The following is a 22,348-nucleotide window of genomic DNA, read 5'->3' as shown; positions in this document are numbered from 1 at the left end:
AAGCAGTGCCAAGCTGTTGGTAGGCTCATGTAAACACCACAGATGAAGAGCTTTGCCAGTTCAAACAAAAGACTGGATACTATACAGATTTGCAATCCTTTTGTTATTTATTACCTACGCTTTCATAGGAATGAAAACAAATCGAATCAGCTGTCAACTGGACAATGGCTGAGTTCTCCTTAGAAGCCCCATGGAAGAGGAGACAAATATTGAAAAGAAAAAAGACAGGATTTAAATGCACTGATTTAGAGAAAGAATTGTAAATAAAACTAGAAGTGATGAGACCTTCTTCTGCAAAAGAAAATAAAAAAGGGATGCCTGAAGTAAACTTCCTGATCCAGCAAAGCACTGAAGCCTGTGTATAATTTTAAAGCACGTTAAGTGTCATGCTTGATCTGTGCCCATGTGTGGAGTCATCCTCCTGTTTGAGGAATTGAGGGCGCTCTGCACCTCAGTTTTCTATCTATGTTTATAGTACTTCTATGGCTCCGTTACCATAGTATCTGAAAGCCTCACAATCTTTAATCCTTTTATCCTCACAACACCCCTTTGAGGTAGGGAAGAACCATTATTCCCATTTTACGGAGGTGGAACTGAGGCAGGCAGGCAGGCTAGACCTGTAACCACAGGCTCATCCTTCCTCTCTAGGACTGGGCCCTCCTTTTGTAAGGTTTTCCTACTATAAACTCACAGGCTGAATATGACTGTTTGAACCTTAAATGATCAACATATGCAATGACATAAAAGTCACTGAAATGTCCACTCTCGGAATGGACAGATACACAAAACCTAATTTTCTGCTAGTGTCAGCTGATGTCTCTCCATGGAACTCGATCAAGCAGCACCAGATTATACCGACAGAGGACACAGCCCATAGGAAATAGCCACTTGAAATAACCTATTGCATGCATGTAAGAATTTTCTTCTTTTCCACTACAGGCTATTACTGAATTTTCCTTGTGTCTTCTATGCTAATGAGCTCTAGCTGTAAGCATACATTCTCTGGGGCTAGTTTGGACTGAAGTTCATATTAATCTCTTACCAAAATGTTTAAATAAATTTATCCTTGAGGGTATAGACATGCTGTGCAGCTGCAAGGTGTTAATCCTAATGGTAGCACTTACTCAGCCAAATCTGAAGTTAAATCGCAGCCAGTGGGTCGATAGCACGCTCCAAGTATCTACTGACAGACTCTGAGCCAATTAAAATGGAAATGTCCTAATGACAATCGACTACTTTTGTCAGTGTATGCTAAATGTACAACAGCATCTGTCATAAATATAAAGGGAAGGGTAAACCCCTTTGAAATCCCTCCTGGCCAGGGGAAAGCTCCTCTCACCTGTAAAGGGTTAAGAAGCTAAAGGTAACCTCGCTGGCACCTGACCAAAATGACCAATGAGGAGACAAGATACTTTCAAAAGCTGGGAGGAGGGAGAGAAACAAAGGGTTTGTGTGTCTGTCTGTAGTCGTCTTGGCCAGGGACAGAACAGGAATGGAGCCTTAGAACTTTTAGTAAGTAATCTAGCTAGGTATGTGTTAGATTATGATTTCTTTAAATGGCTGAGAAAAGAATTGTGCTGAATAGAATAACTATTTCTGTCTGTGTATCTTTTTTGTAACTTAAGGTTTTGCCTAGAGGGGTTCTCTATGTTTTTGAATCTAATTACCCTGTAAGATATCTACCATCCTGATTTTACAGGGGGGATTTCTTTATTTCTATTTACTTCTATTTTTTATTAAAAGTCTTCTTGTAAAACACTGAATGCTTTTTCATTGTTCTCAGATCCAAGGGTTTGGGTCTGTGGTCACCTATGCAAATTGGTGAGGCTTTTTATCCAACATTTCCCAGGAAAGGGGGAGTGCAAGTGTTGGGAGGATTGTTCATTGTTCTTAAGATCCAAGGGTCTGGGTCTGTAGTCACCTAGGCGAATTGGTGAGGCTTTTTACCAAACCTTGTCCAGGAAGTAGGGTGCAAGGTTTTGGGAAGTATTTTGGGGGGAAGGACGCGTCCAAACAGCTCTTCCCCAGTAACCAGTATTAGTTTGGTGGTGGTAGCGGCCATTCCAAGGATAACGGGGGTAATATTTTGTACCTTGGGGAAGTTTTGACCTAAGCTGGTAAAGATAAGCTTAGGAGGTTTTTCATGCAGGTCCCCACATCTGTACCCTAGAGTTCAGAGTGGGGGAGGAACCTTGACATGGTGGCACAGTGGTGGGATTAACCTGAAATCATTTTGAGATCCAGTTGAGATTTTTTGAACTAGAAATACAGATTTTAAAAAGGAATTTTTAGGAAGTCCAGAAGGCAGCTTTGAAACTGAAAGCAGCTTGGTTTCTCTCTGCTTTGTGGCCAAGCAGAGACAAAAGGGGATTATCTTGTGAATTGCAGGTTTCATTTGCCTGGAGGCAGGGTACTTAACTCCTGCAGGGAAATTCACAGTCTTCCAACCCAGAGGTTTGTGTTTTTTTTTTTCTTTTCTTCCTAAAAGTAAATAGGGGGTGTGTGCTCTACCCATTTGCCTGGAGACAAAAGTGGCAGGGTTTTTTTTTTAGGATTTTGATTTTTTTTTTTGTTTTACAAGGAGCACAGGTTTGAAAAGAATTTTTTTTTTTTTCTTCGTTGGGCTGGGTAAGCAGGTTTCCAAGTAGTTGGAGGTTTTTTGCTTTAATTTGGGCCCAGAGCAGAGACAAGGGAATTGTCTTTTTCTGTAGGCTGACAATCACTATCAGAGAATAGGTATTCTATTCCAGCACAGCAAAATTTTACAGCCAAGTTTTGTTTGTTTATTTCTAAACCTCAGGTGTAAAGTTAGTTAAAAACAGAGAGGTTAGAATGACCAAATCCTCAGCTCGACTACAGCTGGAATTAGCCAAATTTCAGGCTGAGGAAAAACAAAGGGAACATGAAAGACAGATAGAACTCATGCGGCTGGAGAAGGAGGTACAGGAGGCTGCCCACAAGAGGGAAATGGAGGCAAGGAAGCATGTGGAGGAGATGGAGAGGATAAAGGCCCAGCAGAATATACCAACAAACCCTAGCAATCCTTCTCCAGGTACCACTTCCCATCCCAGAAAGTTCCCCACCTACAAGGCAGGTGATGATACTGAGGCCTTCTTAGAAAACTTCGAAAGGGCCTGCCTTGGGTACAACATCTCTACTGACCAATACATGGTAGAGCTGAGGCCGCAGCTCAGTGGACCCTTAGCTGAGGTGGCAGCTGAAATGCCTAAAGAACACATGAACAAGTATGAACTGTTTAAATCCAAGGCGAGAGTCAGAATGGGGATAACACCCGAGCAGTCTCGTCGGAGGTTCAGAGCCCTAAGGTGGAAACCAGACATGTCATTTACCCGACATGCCTACCACATTGTGAAACATTGGGATGCCTGGATATCAGGAGCAAGTGTTGAATCTCCAGTAAATTTGCCCTTCCTAATGCAAATGGAACAATTCTTAGAGGGTGTTCCTGAGGAAATAGAAAGATACATCCTAGATGGGAAACCCAAAACTGTAATCGAGGCAGGAGAGATTGGAGCCAGATGGGTGGAGGTGGCAGAGAAGAAGAAAACTGGTCGCAGTTGGAGCGGAGACCAGAAGGGACCACCCCAGACCACACCCTATTACCGGGGGCCGCCCAAAGCCCCACCTACCTCCCAAAGAACCCTCCAGACCCCTTATCGTCCCACCACCCCGTTCTCCAGCAACCCTCCTCGTCCCAGTGACCCGTCAGCTGGACGATGTTTTAAGTGTAACGAGCTGGGGCATGTAAAGGCCAACTGCCCCAAGAACCCCAACAGATTACAGTTCATTGCACCGGAATCACACCAGAGGTCCACAGGCCCAGATACCTCCCAGATACCCTTGGAGCGGAGGGAAACTGTGAGTGTGGGCGGGAAGAAGGTCACCGCGTGGAGGGACACCGGAGCACAAGTGTCAGCTATCCATGCTTCCTTAGTGGACCCCAATTTAATCAACCCAGAGATCCAAGTGACGATTCAACCCTTCAAGTCCAACTCTTTCAATTTGCCTACAGCCAAGTTGCCTGTCCAGTAGAAGGGCTGGTCAGGAATGTGGACTTTTGCAGTCTATGATGATTATCCCATCCCCATGCTGTTGGGGGAAGACTTGGCCAATCATGTGAAGCAGGCCAAGAGGGTGGGAATGGTCACCCGCAACCAGGCTAAACAAGCCGTGAGGCCTAGCTCTGTTCCGGAAACTTCTATCAGGACCCAGTCAGAGGTGATGGACCTGGACCCCAGGCCAATGTCTGCAATAGCAGTAGTGGATCCAGTCCCAGAGACCCAGACGGAACCAGTCCCAGAACCGGAACCAGCCGAACAACCAACACCAGACCCCGTGTCAGCACTGAATCCAGTACTTGCAACCTCAACACCAGAGGGCCCCACCGAACCTGAACTGGCAGCAGCCGATAACCCTACACAAGAGGCTCAGCCGGAGCCTGAATCCCAACATAGTGCACCAGCGGAGAGCGGTTCACAGTCAACAGAAACAGCTCCATCCCCTATATCGCTTCCAGAGGGACCAAGCCTAGGTCCACAATCCCATGAGGAACTGATGTCTCCAGCATCAAGGGAACAGTTCCAGACCGAACAGGAAGCAGATGAAAGCCTCCAGAGAGCTTGGACGGCGGCACGGAGCAACCCACCGCCTCTCAGCTCTTCTAATCGATCCAGGTTTGTTGTAGAAAGAGGACTTTTATACAAGGAAACTCTTTCTGGGGGACACCAGGAAGACTGGCATCCTCAGAGACAGTTGGTAGTTCCAACTAAATACCGGGCCAAGCTCTTGAGCTTAGCCCATGATCACCCTAGTGGCCATGCTGGGGTGAACAGGACCAAAGACCGTTTGGGGGGGTCATTCCACTGGGAGGGAATGGGCAAGGATGTTTCTACCTATGTCCAGTCTTGTGAGGTGTGCCAAAGAGTGGGAAAACCCCAAGACCAGGTCAAAGCTCCTCTCCAGCCACTCCCCATCATTGAAGTTCCATTTCAGCGAGTAGCTGTGGATATTCTGGGTCCTTTTCCGAAAAAGACACCCAGAGGAAAGCAGTACATACTGACTTTCATGGATTTTGCCACCCGATGGCCGGAAGCAGTAGCTCTAAGCAACACCAGGGCTAAAAGTGTGTGCCAGGCACTAGCAGACATTTTTGCCAGGGTAGGTTGGCCCTCCGACATCCTCACAGATGCAGGGACTAATTTCCTGGCAGGAACTATGAAAAACCTTTGGGAAGCTCATGGGGTAAATCACTTGGTTGCCACTCCTTACCATCATCAAACAAATGGCATGGTGGAGAAGTTTAATGGAACTTTGGGGGCCATGATACGTAAATTCGTAAATGAGCACTCCAATGATTGGGACCTAGTATTGCAGCAGTTGCTCTTTGCCTACAGAGCTGTACCACATCCCAGTTTAGGGTTTTCCCCATTTGAACTTGTATATGGCCGTGAGGTTAAGGGGCCATTGCAGTTGGTGAAGCAGCAATGGGAGGGATTTACACCTTCTCCAGGAACTAACATTCTGGACTTTGTAACCAACCTACAAAACACCCTCCGAACCTCTTTAGCCCTTGCTAGAGAAAACTTACAGGATGCTCAAAAAGAGCAAAAAGCCTGGTATGATAAACATGCCAGAGAGCGTTCCTTCAAAGTAGGAGACCAGGTCATGGTCTTAAAGGCGCTCCAGGCCCATAAAATGGAAGCATCGTGGGAAGGGCCATTCGTGGTCCAGGAGCGCCTGGGAGCTGTTAATTATCTCATAGCATTCCCCACCTCCAACCGAAAGCCTAAGGTGTACCATATTAATTCTCTAAAGCCCTTTTATTCCAGAGAATTAAAGGTTTGTCAGTTTACAGCCCAGGGAGGAGACGACGCTGAGTGGCCTGAAGGTGTTTACTACGAAGGGAAATGTGCTGGTGGTGTGGAAGAGGTGAACCTCTCCATGACCCTTGGGCGTATGCAGCGACAGCAGATCCAGGAGCTGTGCACTAGCTACGCGCCAACGTTCTCAGCCACCCCAGGACTGACTGAACGGGCATACCACTCCATTGACACAGGTAATGCTCACCCAATTAGGGTCCACCCTTACCGGGTGTCTCCTCAAGCTAAAACTGCTATAGAACGGGAGATCCAGGATATGTTACAGATGGGTGTAATCCGCCCCTCTGAAAGTGCATGGGCATCTCCAGTGGTTCTAGTTCCCAAACCAGATGGGGAAATACGTTTTTGCGTGGACTACCGTAAGCTAAATGCTGTAACTCGCCCAGACAACTATCCCATGCCACGCACAGATGAACTATTAGAGAAACTGGGAAGGGCCCAGTTCATCTCTACCTTGGACTTAACCAAGGGGTACTGGCAGGTACCGCTAGATGAATCTGCCAAGGAAAGGTCAGCCTTCATCACACATCTCGGGCTGTATGAATTTAATGTACTCCCTTTCGGGCTGCGAAATGCACCCGCCACTTTCCAAAGACTTGTAGATGGTCTCCTAGCGGGATTAGGAGAATATGCAGTCGCCTACCTTGACGATGTGGCCATATTTTCGGATTCCTGGGCAGACCACCTGGAACATCTACAAAAAGTCCTTGAGCGCATAAGGGAGGCAGGACTAACTGTTAAGGCTAAGAAGTGTCAAATAGGCCTAAACAGAGTGACTTACCTTGGACACCAGGTGGGTCAAGGAACTATCAGCCCCCTACAGGCCAAAGTGGATGCTATCCAAAAGTGGCCTGTCCCAAAGTCAAAGAAACAGGTTCAATCCTTCTTAGGCTTGGCCGGTTATTACAGACGATTTGTACCGCACTACAGCCAAATCGCTGCCCCACTGACAGACCTAACCAAAAAGAAACAGCCAAATGCTGTTCAGTGGACCGGAAGGTGTCAGAAGGCCTTTAACAAGCTGAAAGCGACACTCATGTCTGACCCTGTACTAAGGGCCCCAGACTTTGACAAACCGTTCCTAGTAACCACAGATGCATCCGAGCGTGGTGTGGGAGCAGTTTTAATGCAGAAAGGACCTGATCAAGAATTCCACCCTGTAGTGTTTCTCAGCAAAAAACTGTCTGAGAGGGAAAGCAACTGGTCAGTCACTGAAAAAGAATGTTATGCCATTGTCTACGCTCTGGAAAAGCTACGCCCATATGTTTGGGGACGGCGTTTCCACCTGCAAACCGACCATGCTGCACTAAAGTGGCTTCACACCATCAAAGAAACTAACAGAAAACTTCTTCGGTGGAGTTTAGCTCTCCAAGATTTTGATTTCGACATCCAACACATCTCAGGAGCTTCTAACAAAGTGGCTGATGCACTCTCCCGTGAAAGTTTCCCAGAATCAACTGGTTAAAATCGTCCTTGAGATGTGGAAAATATTGTTAGTCTTTATGTACTTGGTAGTATATTTAGAGATGCATGTGTCTTATTAACTCTGTTTTCCTAGAGCTCCAGGAAGAAATCCCAGCCAGTGTTTCACCCTAGCTGAGATTTGGGGGGCGTGTCATAAATATAAAGGGAAGGGTAAACCCCTTTGAAATCCCTCCTGGCCAGGGGAAAGCTCCTCTCACCTGTAAAGGGTTAAGAAGCTAAAGGTAACCTCGCTGGCACCTGACCAAAATGACCAATGAGGAGACAAGATACTTTCAAAAGCTGGGAGGAGGGAGAGAAACAAAGGGTTTGTGTGTCTGTCTGTAGTCGTCTTGGCCAGGGACAGAACAGGAATGGAGCCTTAGAACTTTTAGTAAGTAATCTAGCTAGGTATGTGTTAGATTATGATTTCTTTAAATGGCTGAGAAAAGAATTGTGCTGAATAGAATAACTATTTCTGTCTGTGTATCTTTTTTGTAACTTAAGGTTTTGCCTAGAGGGGTTCTCTATGTTTTTGAATCTAATTACCCTGTAAGATATCTACCATCCTGATTTTACAGGGGGGATTTCTTTATTTCTATTTACTTCTATTTTTTATTAAAAGTCTTCTTGTAAAACACTGAATGCTTTTTCATTGTTCTCAGATCCAAGGGTTTGGGTCTGTGGTCACCTATGCAAATTGGTGAGGCTTTTTATCCAACATTTCCCAGGAAAGGGGGAGTGCAAGTGTTGGGAGGATTGTTCATTGTTCTTAAGATCCAAGGGTCTGGGTCTGTAGTCACCTAGGCGAATTGGTGAGGCTTTTTACCAAACCTTGTCCAGGAAGTAGGGTGCAAGGTTTTGGGAAGTATTTTGGGGGGAAGGACGCGTCCAAACAGCTCTTCCCCAGTAACCAGTATTAGTTTGGTGGTGGTAGCGGCCATTCCAAGGATAACGGGGGTAATATTTTGTACCTTGGGGAAGTTTTGACCTAAGCTGGTAAAGATAAGCTTAGGAGGTTTTTCATGCAGGTCCCCACATCTGTACCCTAGAGTTCAGAGTGGGGGAGGAACCTTGACAGCATCTATTGCTTCAGAAAATTCTAAATCAGTCAGCATCATTACAATACAGTATGAAAGATTCAAGGAGCTAATATGTTAGGTCAAAACCTTTCTAGTCCTCTGATGCTTTACTGTATACAGAACCAGGAAAAAGTTAGTGAGCAAATATGATATTGTTGGCTGTACCTATTAATGGCCAGCAGAGACCCTGGTAAAAGTCCCTCTATAACATCAATAATGAGTGCTTACTTTGTCTACTGTGCATGGGCTACACTTACATAAAGATAATATGCTGTTATTGGAAATTGATAAGTCTTAAGAGACCTATAAAGACTATAGCCTTCCCACAAATCAGTGTTTGCCTCGTCTTTAATACACAATGTAGATGCTCAGGGTCTGTCTTATTACACTGAAGCACAACACTATGAAATTTTTCCTAGCTCATCTTTTTTCTGGTAAACAATGTGGCGTTACTGTCGGTCATGAATGAAGAAATGACGTAACACATCACTACGCTACTGAGATGTAGTACTTGGAACATATGTGAGATTGTGAGATTATTATTGTGCAACTAAAAGAAAGTACGGCGAATACTACAAGTTGGCACTTTTACTATTGAGTTTATGATGACAACTGTCTTTGAAGGCATGTGCCCACAGCCCATGCTAAAGCCACTGGGAACACCCACTAAAGAACCTGAGTACAGAGTTCTACAGGACAAAAGGGACGAAGGATGGACTTTCTATTAACTCAGGTGATCTGGTTCAATTTCCTCTATTACAGACTTCCTGTATGATCTTGAGCGAGTCACTTCAGGTGGGATTTTCTAAGCAACCTAAGAAATTTGGGCACCAATTCCCACTAAGTTAAGGAAAATCCTAATTTTAAACACTCTGTCTTATTTTCCCATTTACAAAATGAAGATGGTATTTCCCCCACCTTGCAAGGGTACGGAGGACGAATTTATTGGCAAAGCACCCAAATACGATGGTGTGAGGAGTGCCTAAAAGAGCCTGCACAGAAATAAAGATGTTGTATTTTATCCAACATTGTGAAACACCCTACATTTTAGGTTTCCCCAAATTAAGGATATATTAAATGCATTAGTGCAATATTTTAGAAATTTGAAATGTTCATCTTTCAAACGCCACTGACAAGCTTCTGATCATACAAATTGCCAAGCTGGTTCCAAAGGTTTCATTTACTGGAATTGATTCTATTTGTTATTCAACCTAAATTTTCAGATTAGTTTCTTCAGTGTAAGTGTCTTCATTACTCTAGCATTTCCTACTGCAGTCCCAGATTGAAAATATTCATCTTTTTACAGGAAGAGTACATATGAAATCTTTTCCTCTCTCCTTTATAGGTGACAGAATCTGTTTTCAATTAAATTTAAAATTGGCACCATCTTCAATGATCTAAATGAGGCCATTCTGTCTTCATCCCACCCGCCCACTCAAACACAGATGAAACCTTGGGTAAACAATTCTTTTGTCTATACTTTTAGCTAACTCATTCCAGATAGACACACTGGGAGAGCAACTGTTTTCCTTGGAATCAAAGTATTTAGCTAAATGTGCAGTGATGTGTGGAAAAGCGACCTTAAAAATTAAAGAATGGCCTGACTTGTGAAGCTCACATCTATATCAGAACTCACTCAAAGTTTAAATTAACCCATAAAGCGCTGAGCTACAAAAGTCCAGCAATGGATCCTTGCTTATCCCCAAGTCTAGATTTTCATTCAGGTCCATCTCTAATAGTAACAGCACCTTTATGTTTCACATTTATTCCTAACAACTACGATGTTAAATTTGCTTGGTTCCTTCTTTTTCTCACAATTGGCAGTGCTAATTCATCTTTGAATCCGAAAAGCAGTCTGGGATAACCTTGCACTCTCACCACCAGCCACAGATTCTAGAATGAACTGACAGTGTGGCCAATGATGAGTGAAGCGGAGAGAACACACCATGCTCTTCAGAAGTTACATTGGCTCTGCGGTGGTAGCACAGTAATAAGCACTCATCTGTTTGGTCACTAAATTGTTGAGTTATGACTGGGGAACAGAAAATCCCAACAGAATCAATTTTCTGAGCACCAAACTCAAAACCAACATTTGAAAATGAGCAATGATGTTTCGACAAGATTTTCCTTTGGGAGAAGAACCAAAGAGGGGGAAAGAAATGAACAGCAGAATCCATATATAACTATGACCAAAGTGTTCAGACTTGGGAGCCTGAAGTTCCCAAGTCTGTATTCAGTGGCCTAGTGACCAAAAGCACCCAGCAGCTCCTACTCAAGAAAGCTATTGGTTTGTAACCAATACAGGTGAACACAGGAGGACATGGCAAGACAGTGCATTTCACTGTTAGAAATAATTATTACAAGGAGGGATCCTTTCATAGCTACAGAGTACATTCACATGCTTTCAAAAATAGATACATTTAACTGACTTACAGTCAGATAATTATCACTTAACCCCAACGTTTGAGACTAAACCCTGCATTTTCAGGAGATGGACTTAATATACCTCTCTAATGTACAAGAAGAATGAGGTGGGGCTCACTTATAGATCATCCTTTGATATTTTGGTCCTACCCTTAGACAATTAGGCAGTCAGGCATTTTAGTTTTGCTGCATTTCTAATTCTTATTTACGTGTGTGGATGAACTGTAGTTAGTATACTACCTGACATAAGAGCAACTCAGTAAAAGATATTACCTCACCCACCTTGCGTCTCTAATACCCTGGGACCAACATGGATACAAACAACAATTTAAGTTCAGTCATTTGTCTCTAAGGCTTGATGTACACTGCAGAGTTTGGCTGACGTAACGCAGCTTATGTCGACCTATGTCAGTGTCTATGCTACAGCCTTGTTCCTGTTGATATAAGTGCCCTACTACACCGATATAATAACTCTGCCTCCACAAGAGGCTTATGTCAGGGTACTTAGGTAAAGGCAGTGTCCCTGTAGATACTGCCTTCCTTACATCAGCTGTTGGCTAAAATTCTTGTCTATTTCAGGGCTGCCTGCCAGAGCTGTGAAATTGACAAGAAAGGCTGGTAAGTTTCCTACTGTGAATCCTGTGCCTGGCGCACAGTTCAGGCCATCACCCAAGGGTGGGTGGGTGTGGGAGCTCTAGCTAAAGCCCAGCTGCCCTCCTCCCCAACCCCCAGACTTCTGGCTACACACTCCCAGCAGGCTGCTGCTTGGGCTCCCCTCTCGCCACTGGGAGTCCCGCTGCCCCGCAGGTTCCGGCTCCCAGGTAGGCTGCTGCCTGGGCTCCCTGCTCCCCCTAGCTTCCAGCTTCCTGCTGGGGTGCTGGCCGGACTTCCCACTCAATTTCAATTTTCTCAATGTCAACTTCACTGCTGGTAGGCTCTGTTGTGAAATTGAGCCAGCGCGGGGCTCACAGAAGGGGCTGTCACCCCACCTTGCCCCACTTCAGTCAGTGCAAGCGCTCCTGGTGAGGACATGCTCCACTGGCACCAACAGCCGATTGAATTACTGAAGTGGCCTAGGTGGACCTAAATTAAGTCAACCTAATTTTGCAATGTAGACAAGCCTTAAGATCCCAGTTCGTGCCACTTTGGTGACTCCAATGTAGTAGAAGTTATTACATAGCTTTCCTCTCCTTTCTCTGGAGGCCTTGTTTTTGGCTTGATCCCTTTTAAGCCCCCCAGAAAGTATACAGACTAAAAGTAGCTTATATTAACAAAAAAGCCCACACAAATTAAATTGTTTTTCTGCTCATTGAAATTATGTCAGTAATTATGCTTCTGTGGATGACAAGTTTAAGAGTCAAGAAGCATACAAAAGATTCCCCTATCCAGCAAGTCTGGAGCCATGACCTCAAATGACTTTTTTTATTTTGGCAACACCACATGTGGAATGTTTATAGAGCAAGCACTATCCCCTCTGGCAGAAGTCCTTGCGGAGACAGGACAGGACTATGGAAAGAGGCAGGGCAGTAGAACACAATGATGCACACGCCTCCCCCATCTATTTTGGGTGCAACCCCTGAAGAAGGCAGACTAAAGGGACCATTGGAAGCAGATGACTATCCCTACAGTGTTGAGTGTGTTCTGGATACATAAGCTGAAGCTGAGAAATGAGGGTGTAGCGTTGGAACAGAGAACCTGAGACCAAATATATTTGCAGATGCTCTCATTGGCCCTCTACACATGCGGTGCATTAAGACAATGGTGACAGCCATGTTCAGGAGCCTCCTGAACATGTCCATATACGAGAAACTTGATGTGGCAGTACTATGCACAAGTGCTTAAAGCAGCAACTGCTTGCAATTGTTAAGAATATTAAAATGGCCATACTGAGTCAGACCAATGGTTTATCTAGCCCAGTATCTTGTCTTCAGACAATGGCTGGTCCAGATACTTGTTTTCTTTAGTTATGAACTCCACAGCTTTTGGGGGTTGTATACATGAAAAGGGTGTAGTCATGACTCCATATCTGTCCTCTTGATTTGCATCCTCAAGACAGCACATTACTTAGGCAGCACCCTCCTGCACAGTGAAGGAGCAGAAGGGAGCTTACAGGTTTTGGAATTTCTGAATCAGGTCAATAAGAGAGATCAAGCTCAGATTTCACAAGGTCAGCTTCATTTGTGAGCTGTTTACTAATCCTTCATGACTAATAAAAACAAATCAAAAGTCAAAGAGCAACTTATCTTATTGAACATGGGAGATAAAAGGCCCAATAAAATTTAATACATGGCATGTCTTTCTACTAATTGTTACTAAACCTTGACCTATTACATTGAGAACAACCTCCTCTTCCTTTTCCAGGACATTTTTTCAGACATCTCTTTTATTTTTATTTAGTTAGTAAGGTAAAAATGCTGAGTTACGTAATGGTGACACATGGATATGGTGCATATCTGACACTAAGTGGTAAGGTGTTGAAATACTGGACACGATAAAATAGGAATTCTGATATTGCTTGGTTTTATGCCAGGCTAATGCCACATTTATAAGGTATCTACCAAACGGAAAGTAGGCATGAAGACACAATACACTGTACAAATAGGTAGTAAACATGGATCACCCGACAGCCCATTCCCTACCTTGCTTCTCAATTCATAACTTTCCATGTTTGAGTAGGGAGTTTATTTTAAACAGATGCTTGTTTCAATTCATCCTAAAGGTCTCCACATTAGAGTTGTGGTGAGCTGAGAGTAGGCATGAGTTCCAAGCACTATTCCAATGCCCTCTGGGACAATGCTCTGCCTCTCCCCAAGTTAAATTACAGGGAAGGACAGTAAGAGCATTCCAGTCGACTAGCCTGGGCATAGGGGAGAAGCAGTCTCCAAAACATCTGAGTCTTAGCCCATCTAGGGCTTTACAGACAATTATCAACTTTTTCTAAAAATCTTGTAATAGTAATAACTAAGGTGCTCATCACCACAGCACCTGGGTGCACCTGGAAGCACACAGGGAGCCAATGAAGAGCCCAAAAAAAGATGTCATACAATCACATGGGCGAGCCCTATTTAACCAGGGGGCTGCAGTGCTCTGCACTAACAGATGCTTCTGAGTCGTCTGCCAAGTTAGCTTCAAGCAAAGCACATTACTGTAATCTGGCATGAAGGTGACAAATGCTCAGGGACTGGCTAACTTTATATCAAATAACAAGAACCCCAGCCTCTAGGTCAGTTGAAGATGACAAAAGGCATTTCATGCTACTCTCAGAGTGATAGCAGTGGGTCCACTAAACTATTAAACACTGTGCACCATCCAGACCAGGAGAGTCTTTTTCCATTGATAAAGGGAGCAGTTGTAACAACTGTCAGCTCTTCCACATACTTCCCCCCTTACTTACCAACATTAGCTCTGTTTTATCAGGCTTGATCTTCAGACACTTATGACAGCCTTCAGTCATGATCCTACATTGGCGAGAATGGCTAACAATCACTCCCGTCACTTCAGGAGAAAATTAAAGACTGAGTGTGCCATGCACAATGAGCCTGTTTAACTCATTGCCACAAGCACATGGAGACCAAGACGGATTCAAAGAAAGATTGGACGTTTATGTGGACAAAAAGTAAAATATCCAGAATTGTAACAGCAAGAATAAAAAACAAAAACAAACCCCGAACAAAAAAGAGTTGTGGAAACCCTCATTCCTCAGGGAATAAGCCAACATGACTGGGGTTAGGAAGAAACTTTCCATGGGGACAGGTTATTCCATCACTCCCTGCTGCAGGATTTCTTGAACCTTCCTCTGAAAGTAGCTGGTTACTGGCCACTGTCAGACACAGGATCCTGGACTAGATGGACCACTAATCGATGCAGTACGACAAGCCCTGTGCTCCTCACATAGATGTTAAACTAGAGGGCTGACAAGAAGGACACCCCGGTGCCCCATCAGCAAAGAGAAGAAATTATTCACAACTATCCCCATGATAATCCTCGAAATGAACAAATGTACTCATCTTTGCATACTCCTGTTCACTCCCACCAGGACTTGCAAGCAAAGCAACATCACCTAGTGTGCTCTGCTGTCAGAGACTGGCGAAAGTTCTAACAAGAGCAGCATAGACATCTCGTCTTAATTCCCCATCATCAGGAGGAGATCAGCTACCAAAGACTCCAAGCTACATGCCAAGGATCAAAAATTCAGGTGATGCTGGTGTTGGCCAGCAGCTACCAGCTTGATAACTACTCTGAGTAAGAGGGCAGGTTGAAGACTGTATAAAAGCTTGTGATACCAACAGAAGATCTTGGTCGTGTGACACCTCTTAATCACCCTGGCAAGCCACAAGTGGTGCTGAACAGCCCAACCTAGGCAAAAAGAAGATTTGCTTTCCACAGACTGGCCCCAGGAAGATAAAAAGTATACTAGCCAAACATTTTCACAAGCCAAAGAAGCCCTGAGTGGCTAACTGAGCCTCATGCTCTGGTCTGTATTGGTGGTCTTCCAGCAACTGAATGGCAAGCATCAGACAGAAGCTGTATTTTCACTATTCTTTTTCTTCATCTCTTTGTGGGTGCTTGTCTGGTCTTGTTTTAGGTCTGGACTTTAACAAAGTTTGAGAAGACACCTAAAATTAGCTACAAGGAGTCCTGTGGCACCTTAAAGACTAACAGATTTATTTCGGCATAAGCTTTCGTGGGTAAAAATCCACTTTCTTCAGATGCAGTGGTTCTTCAGATGCAGTGGTTTTTTACCCACGAAAGCTTATGCCCAAATAAATCTGTTAGTCTTTAAGGTGCCACTGGACTCCTTGTTGTTTTTGTGGATACAGATGAACACGGCTGCCCCGATACTTGACACTAAAATTAGCCAACTACTGTCTCTGTTCCTTCTCCATCCTCCCGCAACAAGGACGTTTCAGACCATCTGAAACAATGTTTGGCAAGGAATTTTCCCTTTGAAAGTCTGTAACCTTATGATCTGCCTTGAGTAAGGGATGGCACATACCACCACCGGAACAGACCTTGCTCTGAAGAGGAAAGTAAATTACTTCACCCTTTTTGTGGAGCAGCTCACTCTTACCTATGACCCTGATTAGGTCTCTGACTGGCAAGTAGGAGGGGTGGAACCAGCCAGCGCTCTTCCCACCCCCACCCCCACCTCCCTGCCCATTAACTCGCAGTGGGGTTTGGCAGCTCATACTCTAGGGCTAGAGTTGCAATCTAAACAGGGCCACACAGAAGAGTAAATTCTGGGACATTACTCCGTTTAGCAGGCGCAAAAGAGGGACTAAAGGCTGTGACAATCTAGCCCTTTATGCCTCACCTAAAGCTCCCCAGTTGTAAGCTGACGAGCTAACCTAGTGTCAAAAGGATCTTTTGTCCAGCTCTAGCGTGCATGCGTACACACATATACAAGTTCTTCTCTAGCAAGTTACTTTAACAAAAACATTTTAAAAATCCCTTACCTACTGGGTGCACAAACACTTCGAAATTCAGCCTTATAACATAACCAGACAGTTCTGACTAGGAAAGCAACACAGGATTTAAAGCAGGCAATTTCGGAATGCATCTCAGGACAACATTAACACGCTACAACGAAATAAGCAAAACTTAGCAACCTGCTAAAGTAAAAGCGATTGACTGAAAAGGTATTAGAAACAAAGGCAGGAGGTGAAGAAGATGGCAAAAGGTTTCTTGCATAGGAGTCATTAGCACACTACAGCTTTCATTTTAGAACAAACCGTTACATAAAACATTGGAGCAATTTGTGTTAGTCTGGTATATTAATGCATGTAATCACAACAGATTCAGCATGGAGCAGCAATATTTTAAGCCATTAGAGTAATAAACATTAGTTTAATGCCGGTCAAACAGTGATTTTTACAATATGCTAAAAGCAGTAAAATAATAAAACGAAAACATGAACCAATATGTGCAGAGAAATGTCAAATCAGCAAGTTCAAGGGTACTTCACCATAGTAACATGCAAATTCCTTAATAATTTCACATTTCAAAAGAATACATGAGAAATTCCAGCCATTTGAAATGAGTTCGGAGACCACCACCTGAGGAGATGAGATCAAAGCCTTTGTCCTTATTCTTATGTTTGTAGTTCATGAAGAAAAGGAAAGTGGCAGAGAGAAATATTTACATTGCTAATTTGTATATTTGGACCAAGCATGAATGCATTTTGTCTTTTGAGCTTCTACAACTTTATCTTCCATACACAATCAAGTGCTTCATAAACATGTCATGCTTTCAAAATAATAAATATTAAGGATTAAATTCAATATATTTCTAAATTCATCACTTTAACTGGAATGTGAGGAATGTATGGATAGCAAGTGGAGGAAAGTCAACTAAGATAACCTTATCTGTACTGCACATTGTGGGGACAATGCAGACCTGTGACCTAATATTTGAGGTAGGAGCTCAAAGTATTATCTTGCTCATATTTTTATTGCTGTTGTATAATCCAGAAGGAAGAGGAAAGGCTGTTTCACAGTGGCTTTTATGAATCAAAAACATCTGAATTTATACAGGAATTACTAACCTGGTGACTGGCAATTTCAAGCTGTTTTTGTTTGTTTGAAAAATCAAACTTACTTCTCAGATGCTTAAAAAAATTTCAGGTCTTCTTTGGATCCTAAAGTACTAGCATGAAAGTAAAGGAAGTCTACCTTTTAGAACAACATTAAAAATTATGGTTTCATTAACAGATTCTTAGGCAAGTAATCCTGTATTGAATTAATTACTATGTGACCCAAGCATAAGCAGCTTGACTTTTCAAAAGTGCAGACCAATGTGATTCTAATACCTGTATAGTAATTATATTCGAAACAGTTTGAACCAAATTAAAAAAACAAAACAAAAAAACCCATGAGTTGACATGGCTGAGATGCTTTATATCTCTGTAACTACTGAACACTAATGAGGTCTGCAGCATAGATGTAGCTTGTGTTCCTTAAAAAAAAAAAAATAGAAGAACACAAAGAATGAAATGATTTAGAGAGGCATTACCAGCATCAGCTCCAAACCCGTGTTTGTTGGAAGGGCTCTGTTAAGCAAGTGCTTCAAGACTGGAGTGGCGGTAGATTTGCTTCCCCCGCCCTTCTTCTTAAGCAAACAAATGCCATTGTTAATACAAAGCATAGAAAAGAAAAAGGCATCATTGTTGTGGGTATGTGTTTTAAATGGCATGTGCTACAGGTGGAGATTTATAGAGCAGGAGGCTTTTGGAAATGGCTCAACTGTAGGCAAGAAAAAAGGCATTCACAGTCTTCTCATCTACAGTGTGGCCTGTTCACATAGTCAGAGCACAGAGAACTCATGAGGGATCGGAGTCCTGAATTACAGCTGTTTAACATCTGTATGAGTTTATGTACTATCTTCTTCTTCTAGCAGTACTATTAAGGAATAAACAGAGGGCATTTAATCTTATAAAAGCTTTATTTCACAACAATTTTGACTGAAGCATGGAACTAACATGACATTCACATTGATCATTCTGCTTATATGTTACATTCCTTTCCCACGTCTGTATGGTCAATTTAGATTGTATGCTATTTGAGGTAGGGGCTGCGTACTATGCTGTATTTATTCAGCACCTGGGGCCCCAATGTTGGTTGGTCCCTGGGTACAGGATAAACATGATTAATAAGAATCAATTCTCATTGACTGGTTCATTTTTTCACACTAAAGCACACACGCGCCAATTGCAAAACAGTACTTAGGAACGTCATTACTCCTAATGCAAAAGAGGATTTAGACTATTGATATATTATAATGCAGGGTGTCAACAATTAATGTGTCTTGTCAAACGGATCCAACAATGGGGCCAGGGTGGAAACAGCACAATGATCTCTCAAAAGTATTTCAATTCCATTGCTTCTATCCAAAACCAGAAAGCACGAAGACAGGCAAAACTTACAGCCCCCAAGCAAGATCAGTTTGCCTGAAGGGTCAATTTAATGCTTATTGGAGGTGCTTTGACCATTCTTATTAAAATACTGCCCAACATTCATTCTTTTACATAAAAGTCACTGGTCCCTATTTTGATTTGTACATCTCTTAGCCAGGCAAACTTTCCATTCCTGATAGGATTTGGGTTTTGGGGAGTGTGTGTCTTGCCTTTTTTAAATCAGAGCTGGTAGAATAATTCATTGAAAACAACGTCTGTTGTTCCTTTTGGCAGTTCTTCATCTAACAATTCTTTGAGAATGTTTTTTATTTCCACTATTCAAGGAGCTCATACAGGTGCAGTAATACTAATTGCTAACACATTCTGTAATAAAATAATTATTTGCAAGCCAATTTCTCCATTATTTTACCAGCCATATTTTTTGCTGAGAGAAGCAAGGAAAGAGGTGAAAGAACTGCAGTGATAGGAGGAGGAGGAGGAGAAGGAGAAAATAGGGTAACCAAAAAGATAACCAAACACGATTAACTGGGCAGTGGGGGGGGAATAATCACAATGTTACCATACAACAAGTTATTGTGAACCGCAGCCAAGAGTCCAATAGATTTCTGGAGCTTACAAATTGGAGTAGCAACATCCTTCTGTAAAGAGCTGAAGATAACAGAAGGATAAAGCTTATCAACAAACATTACCTGGGTTCCCTAGAATGCAATATAGTCCTTGAAAAGAACACATAGCATGTACTACAGCGTGACCTTCGTAATGCTATAAATATTTGGAAAAAAAAAACCATGGGAGAGGCAGGTGAAGTTAAAGAAGTTAAGAAGCTATATTTTCATCTGTGTGTGCAGTTCTGTCAATCCATGAGCTCAGAGCTATTGTTCCCACGGAGAGTAAATCCCATCACCAAACTCCTATTCATCTTAAGTAGATGTGACAACTTGTGGGGCAACATTAATGGTTATGGGCCTGAGTCAAAGTTATGAAATGAGTGGAAAGGCTCCTATTAAATTCAGTGGGCTATGGATCAGACCAGAAAAGAGCTATAATATTACAGCGTCCAACAGAAGCAGAACATGTAGAATCAATTTGGGTATCTGCTATTCAGTTTGCAAAAGCTGTTCTGTAGATAATCCGAATAAGATTATAGCAAAATATATTGTGTTTTCCTTTTCTATATGTAAAAGGTTCCTCAGTAAAAGGCTGACTAGAACCTATTTTAGCTGATCTCTGGGAATAAACTAACATGCATGCCCCAAATATAAATTATGCCTTGTATTAAGAAATTCCAGGTATGGAGTAAAGTCTGCATATAAATGTACTGGTAAAATATGTTCAATCAGCATAATTAATTCCATATTTCCCCACATTCTAGATTTGGACAACTGTTCAATAAAGCGCATTAGAATGCAACAGTACTTTTTACATAAGCGTCACAAGCAAATTGCTTTATGGATTTTAATCTGAACACATTTTAATTTCTACTGCTGGCAGTTATGCAGCTATACAGCGAGATACACAACAGGTGCCAATTTCTAGTGGGAATTTGATCACCAGACTCCTAAGATAGTATCTTTAGAAAAGAATTTTTTTAAAAGGAAGAGAGGAAACAGTGAGCTTTAAAAAGAACTACGTTTATTTTTGTTTACAGCAAATGCCATAAATAAAGCTAAACAACTCTCACAGTGTGCAAAATACAGAATTTCCATGTGACAATTTAAATACAGAATTTAATAAAAAATTTGCTCAGTTAAGATCATGAAGCAAAAAGAAAGCAAAAGATTTAGGAGGAGAGGGACAGAATCCTTGATGGCATTCTTTAAAGAAATGAAGACTCTGCAACAGAAGGTAAAGAAACATAGCAATAGCAAGTGATTTGAAATGAGAGACCATTCCTTCATAAACCTTATCTTAATGAAGCATGCAGCGTTTAAGTAAAAAAACCAAACCACTGAAATTATAAAAATCCATTCTTGTGTCCTAGCCTTGTGGTGCAGGAAATGATGGGTTAATGCCATGCAGCGAGCTGGGGCTTTTTGTTTTTAGTTTTAAAAAGGGATTTATAATTCTTGTAAAAAGAGTTTAATGATACCAGCACGCTCAATTATTTTAGCACTATATACACACAGGTCAGCAAGATAACCTGATCCTATAGTCCTTCCTCATTCTACAGTATGGCATGCAGGATGAATCCTTCACCAGGGGATGTTTACAAACTCCATAACGTTTTGTTCAGAGAGTTTCAGATTAATTCACTAAGATCCTGCATGTGCAATTGCATTCACAACATGGACCATTGTCCCAGTGATTTCAATTAGAATATGCAAGAGTGCAGGGTTCCATGCTAATGGATCCATTTGCAGGATTGGTACATAGGTTCTCATTTGTAGCACTCTCTCTTTTTAGATTATTTTATTCAAATATGCTTGGCATTTTAAAAAAATCCCACAAGCCCTTCATAGGAAATAAAAGTAACTTCTCATGCACCAAGACAAATCAATTATCAGTTAATAAAACAAACTCCAAAGTTGCTAATGGGGCATAGTTAAAACTGTTATTAGTTAAAACAATTGGAATCAAACAAACATTCTAATCACACAACCCTGATAGTTTAATATTAGAAACCGAATTGCCTTAAAAATAAAAGAGCACCTCCATTATTATTAAACTGCCTATGGATCTCTGGGTTTTTTTTCCCTCTTGCATAGGAATTTTTATTGCTCTGAATGTGGATTTTTGTTTTATCAGAAACTTCAACTTTTTTCCTCCCTGAATTTTGAGGAAAAATGGTTCACATTTATACAGCACGGCTTCATCCAGATAGCTCAAAAGTGCTTTATGAAACTGGTAAGCATTACTATCTCCACTTAAACAAGACACAGAAGACCATCTGTAAGATTCTTCATGCTCTAGTTCTGAATTAGTGCAGATATAATACTTGGAAGGAAGTAGGGTTTTATTTAATTAGTGTTTGAGAAACAATGGAGTTGCTTAACATTTAAAAAATGAGAAGAGATGTACATGCAGGGGAGGAAAAAAAGAAATGTCCTTTATAGAAAAATAAGAAATGATCTTTTCTTGTATTGTGCGCTGTGCAATTGGTTAAAAAAAATATTATCATGCCAAAGCTTTCATCCATTAATATACCAGACACACACAGTTTGCTCCAAAATGGTTTTAAACAAAAAACATGTAATGTTGTCAAACGATATTAAGGGTTAGTTACAATAGTCTGAAACTGGCAAGCAGAACAATCACCTTACAACAGAAATGTTTCAGCCAATGAGAGGATGTAGAACTGGAATGTTGAAATGAACTAAAAGCAACACAGGATATCGGAAAAAAGAAAGAAAGAAAGAGAAGAAAAGAAAAGAAAAGGAACCTTAGTTTGGCTATAGGTGTTATTCACAGATTATTAGGCCAAAAAAGTAGAAAAATCAACCAAAATTAAACTGCCTTATTAATTTATGAGTGATGGGTTTCTTCATTAATTTATAAAGAGGAATAGTTATGAACCTTACTGGTAGAATTCTAAGGCTAAGGATAAAACATAAATGGATTAATTATATAGA

At 42.0% G+C, this 22,348-nt stretch overlaps 1 protein-coding gene across 20 annotated transcripts in view; it reads right to left on the bottom strand.

Moving 5' to 3' along the window:
• The window catches only part of MICAL2 (microtubule associated monooxygenase, calponin and LIM domain containing 2), a 188,491-nt gene that overhangs the window by 59,621 nt on the left and 106,522 nt on the right, over positions 1–22,348 (bottom strand). The window contains exon 24 of one of the 20 annotated variants that reach the window (XM_078853223.1): positions 20,395–22,092. The exons of the other annotated variants lie outside the window; for them this stretch is intronic. Coding sequence (XP_078709349.1) covers positions 22,052–22,092 — 41 coding nt within the window. The 3' untranslated portion in view covers positions 20,395–22,051. Of the gene's footprint in view, positions 1–20,394; positions 22,093–22,348 lie in introns of those variants that run through there. 20 annotated transcript variants of the gene reach the window in all.

Source organism: Lepidochelys kempii, chromosome 6 (assembly GCF_965140285.1).
Source record: "Lepidochelys kempii isolate rLepKem1 chromosome 6, rLepKem1.hap1, whole genome shotgun sequence".
Lineage (NCBI taxonomy): Eukaryota > Metazoa > Chordata > Testudines > Cheloniidae > Lepidochelys > Lepidochelys kempii.
The sequence above is the reverse complement of the archived record's forward strand: the minus strand, read 5'-3'. Positions and strand labels throughout refer to the sequence as shown.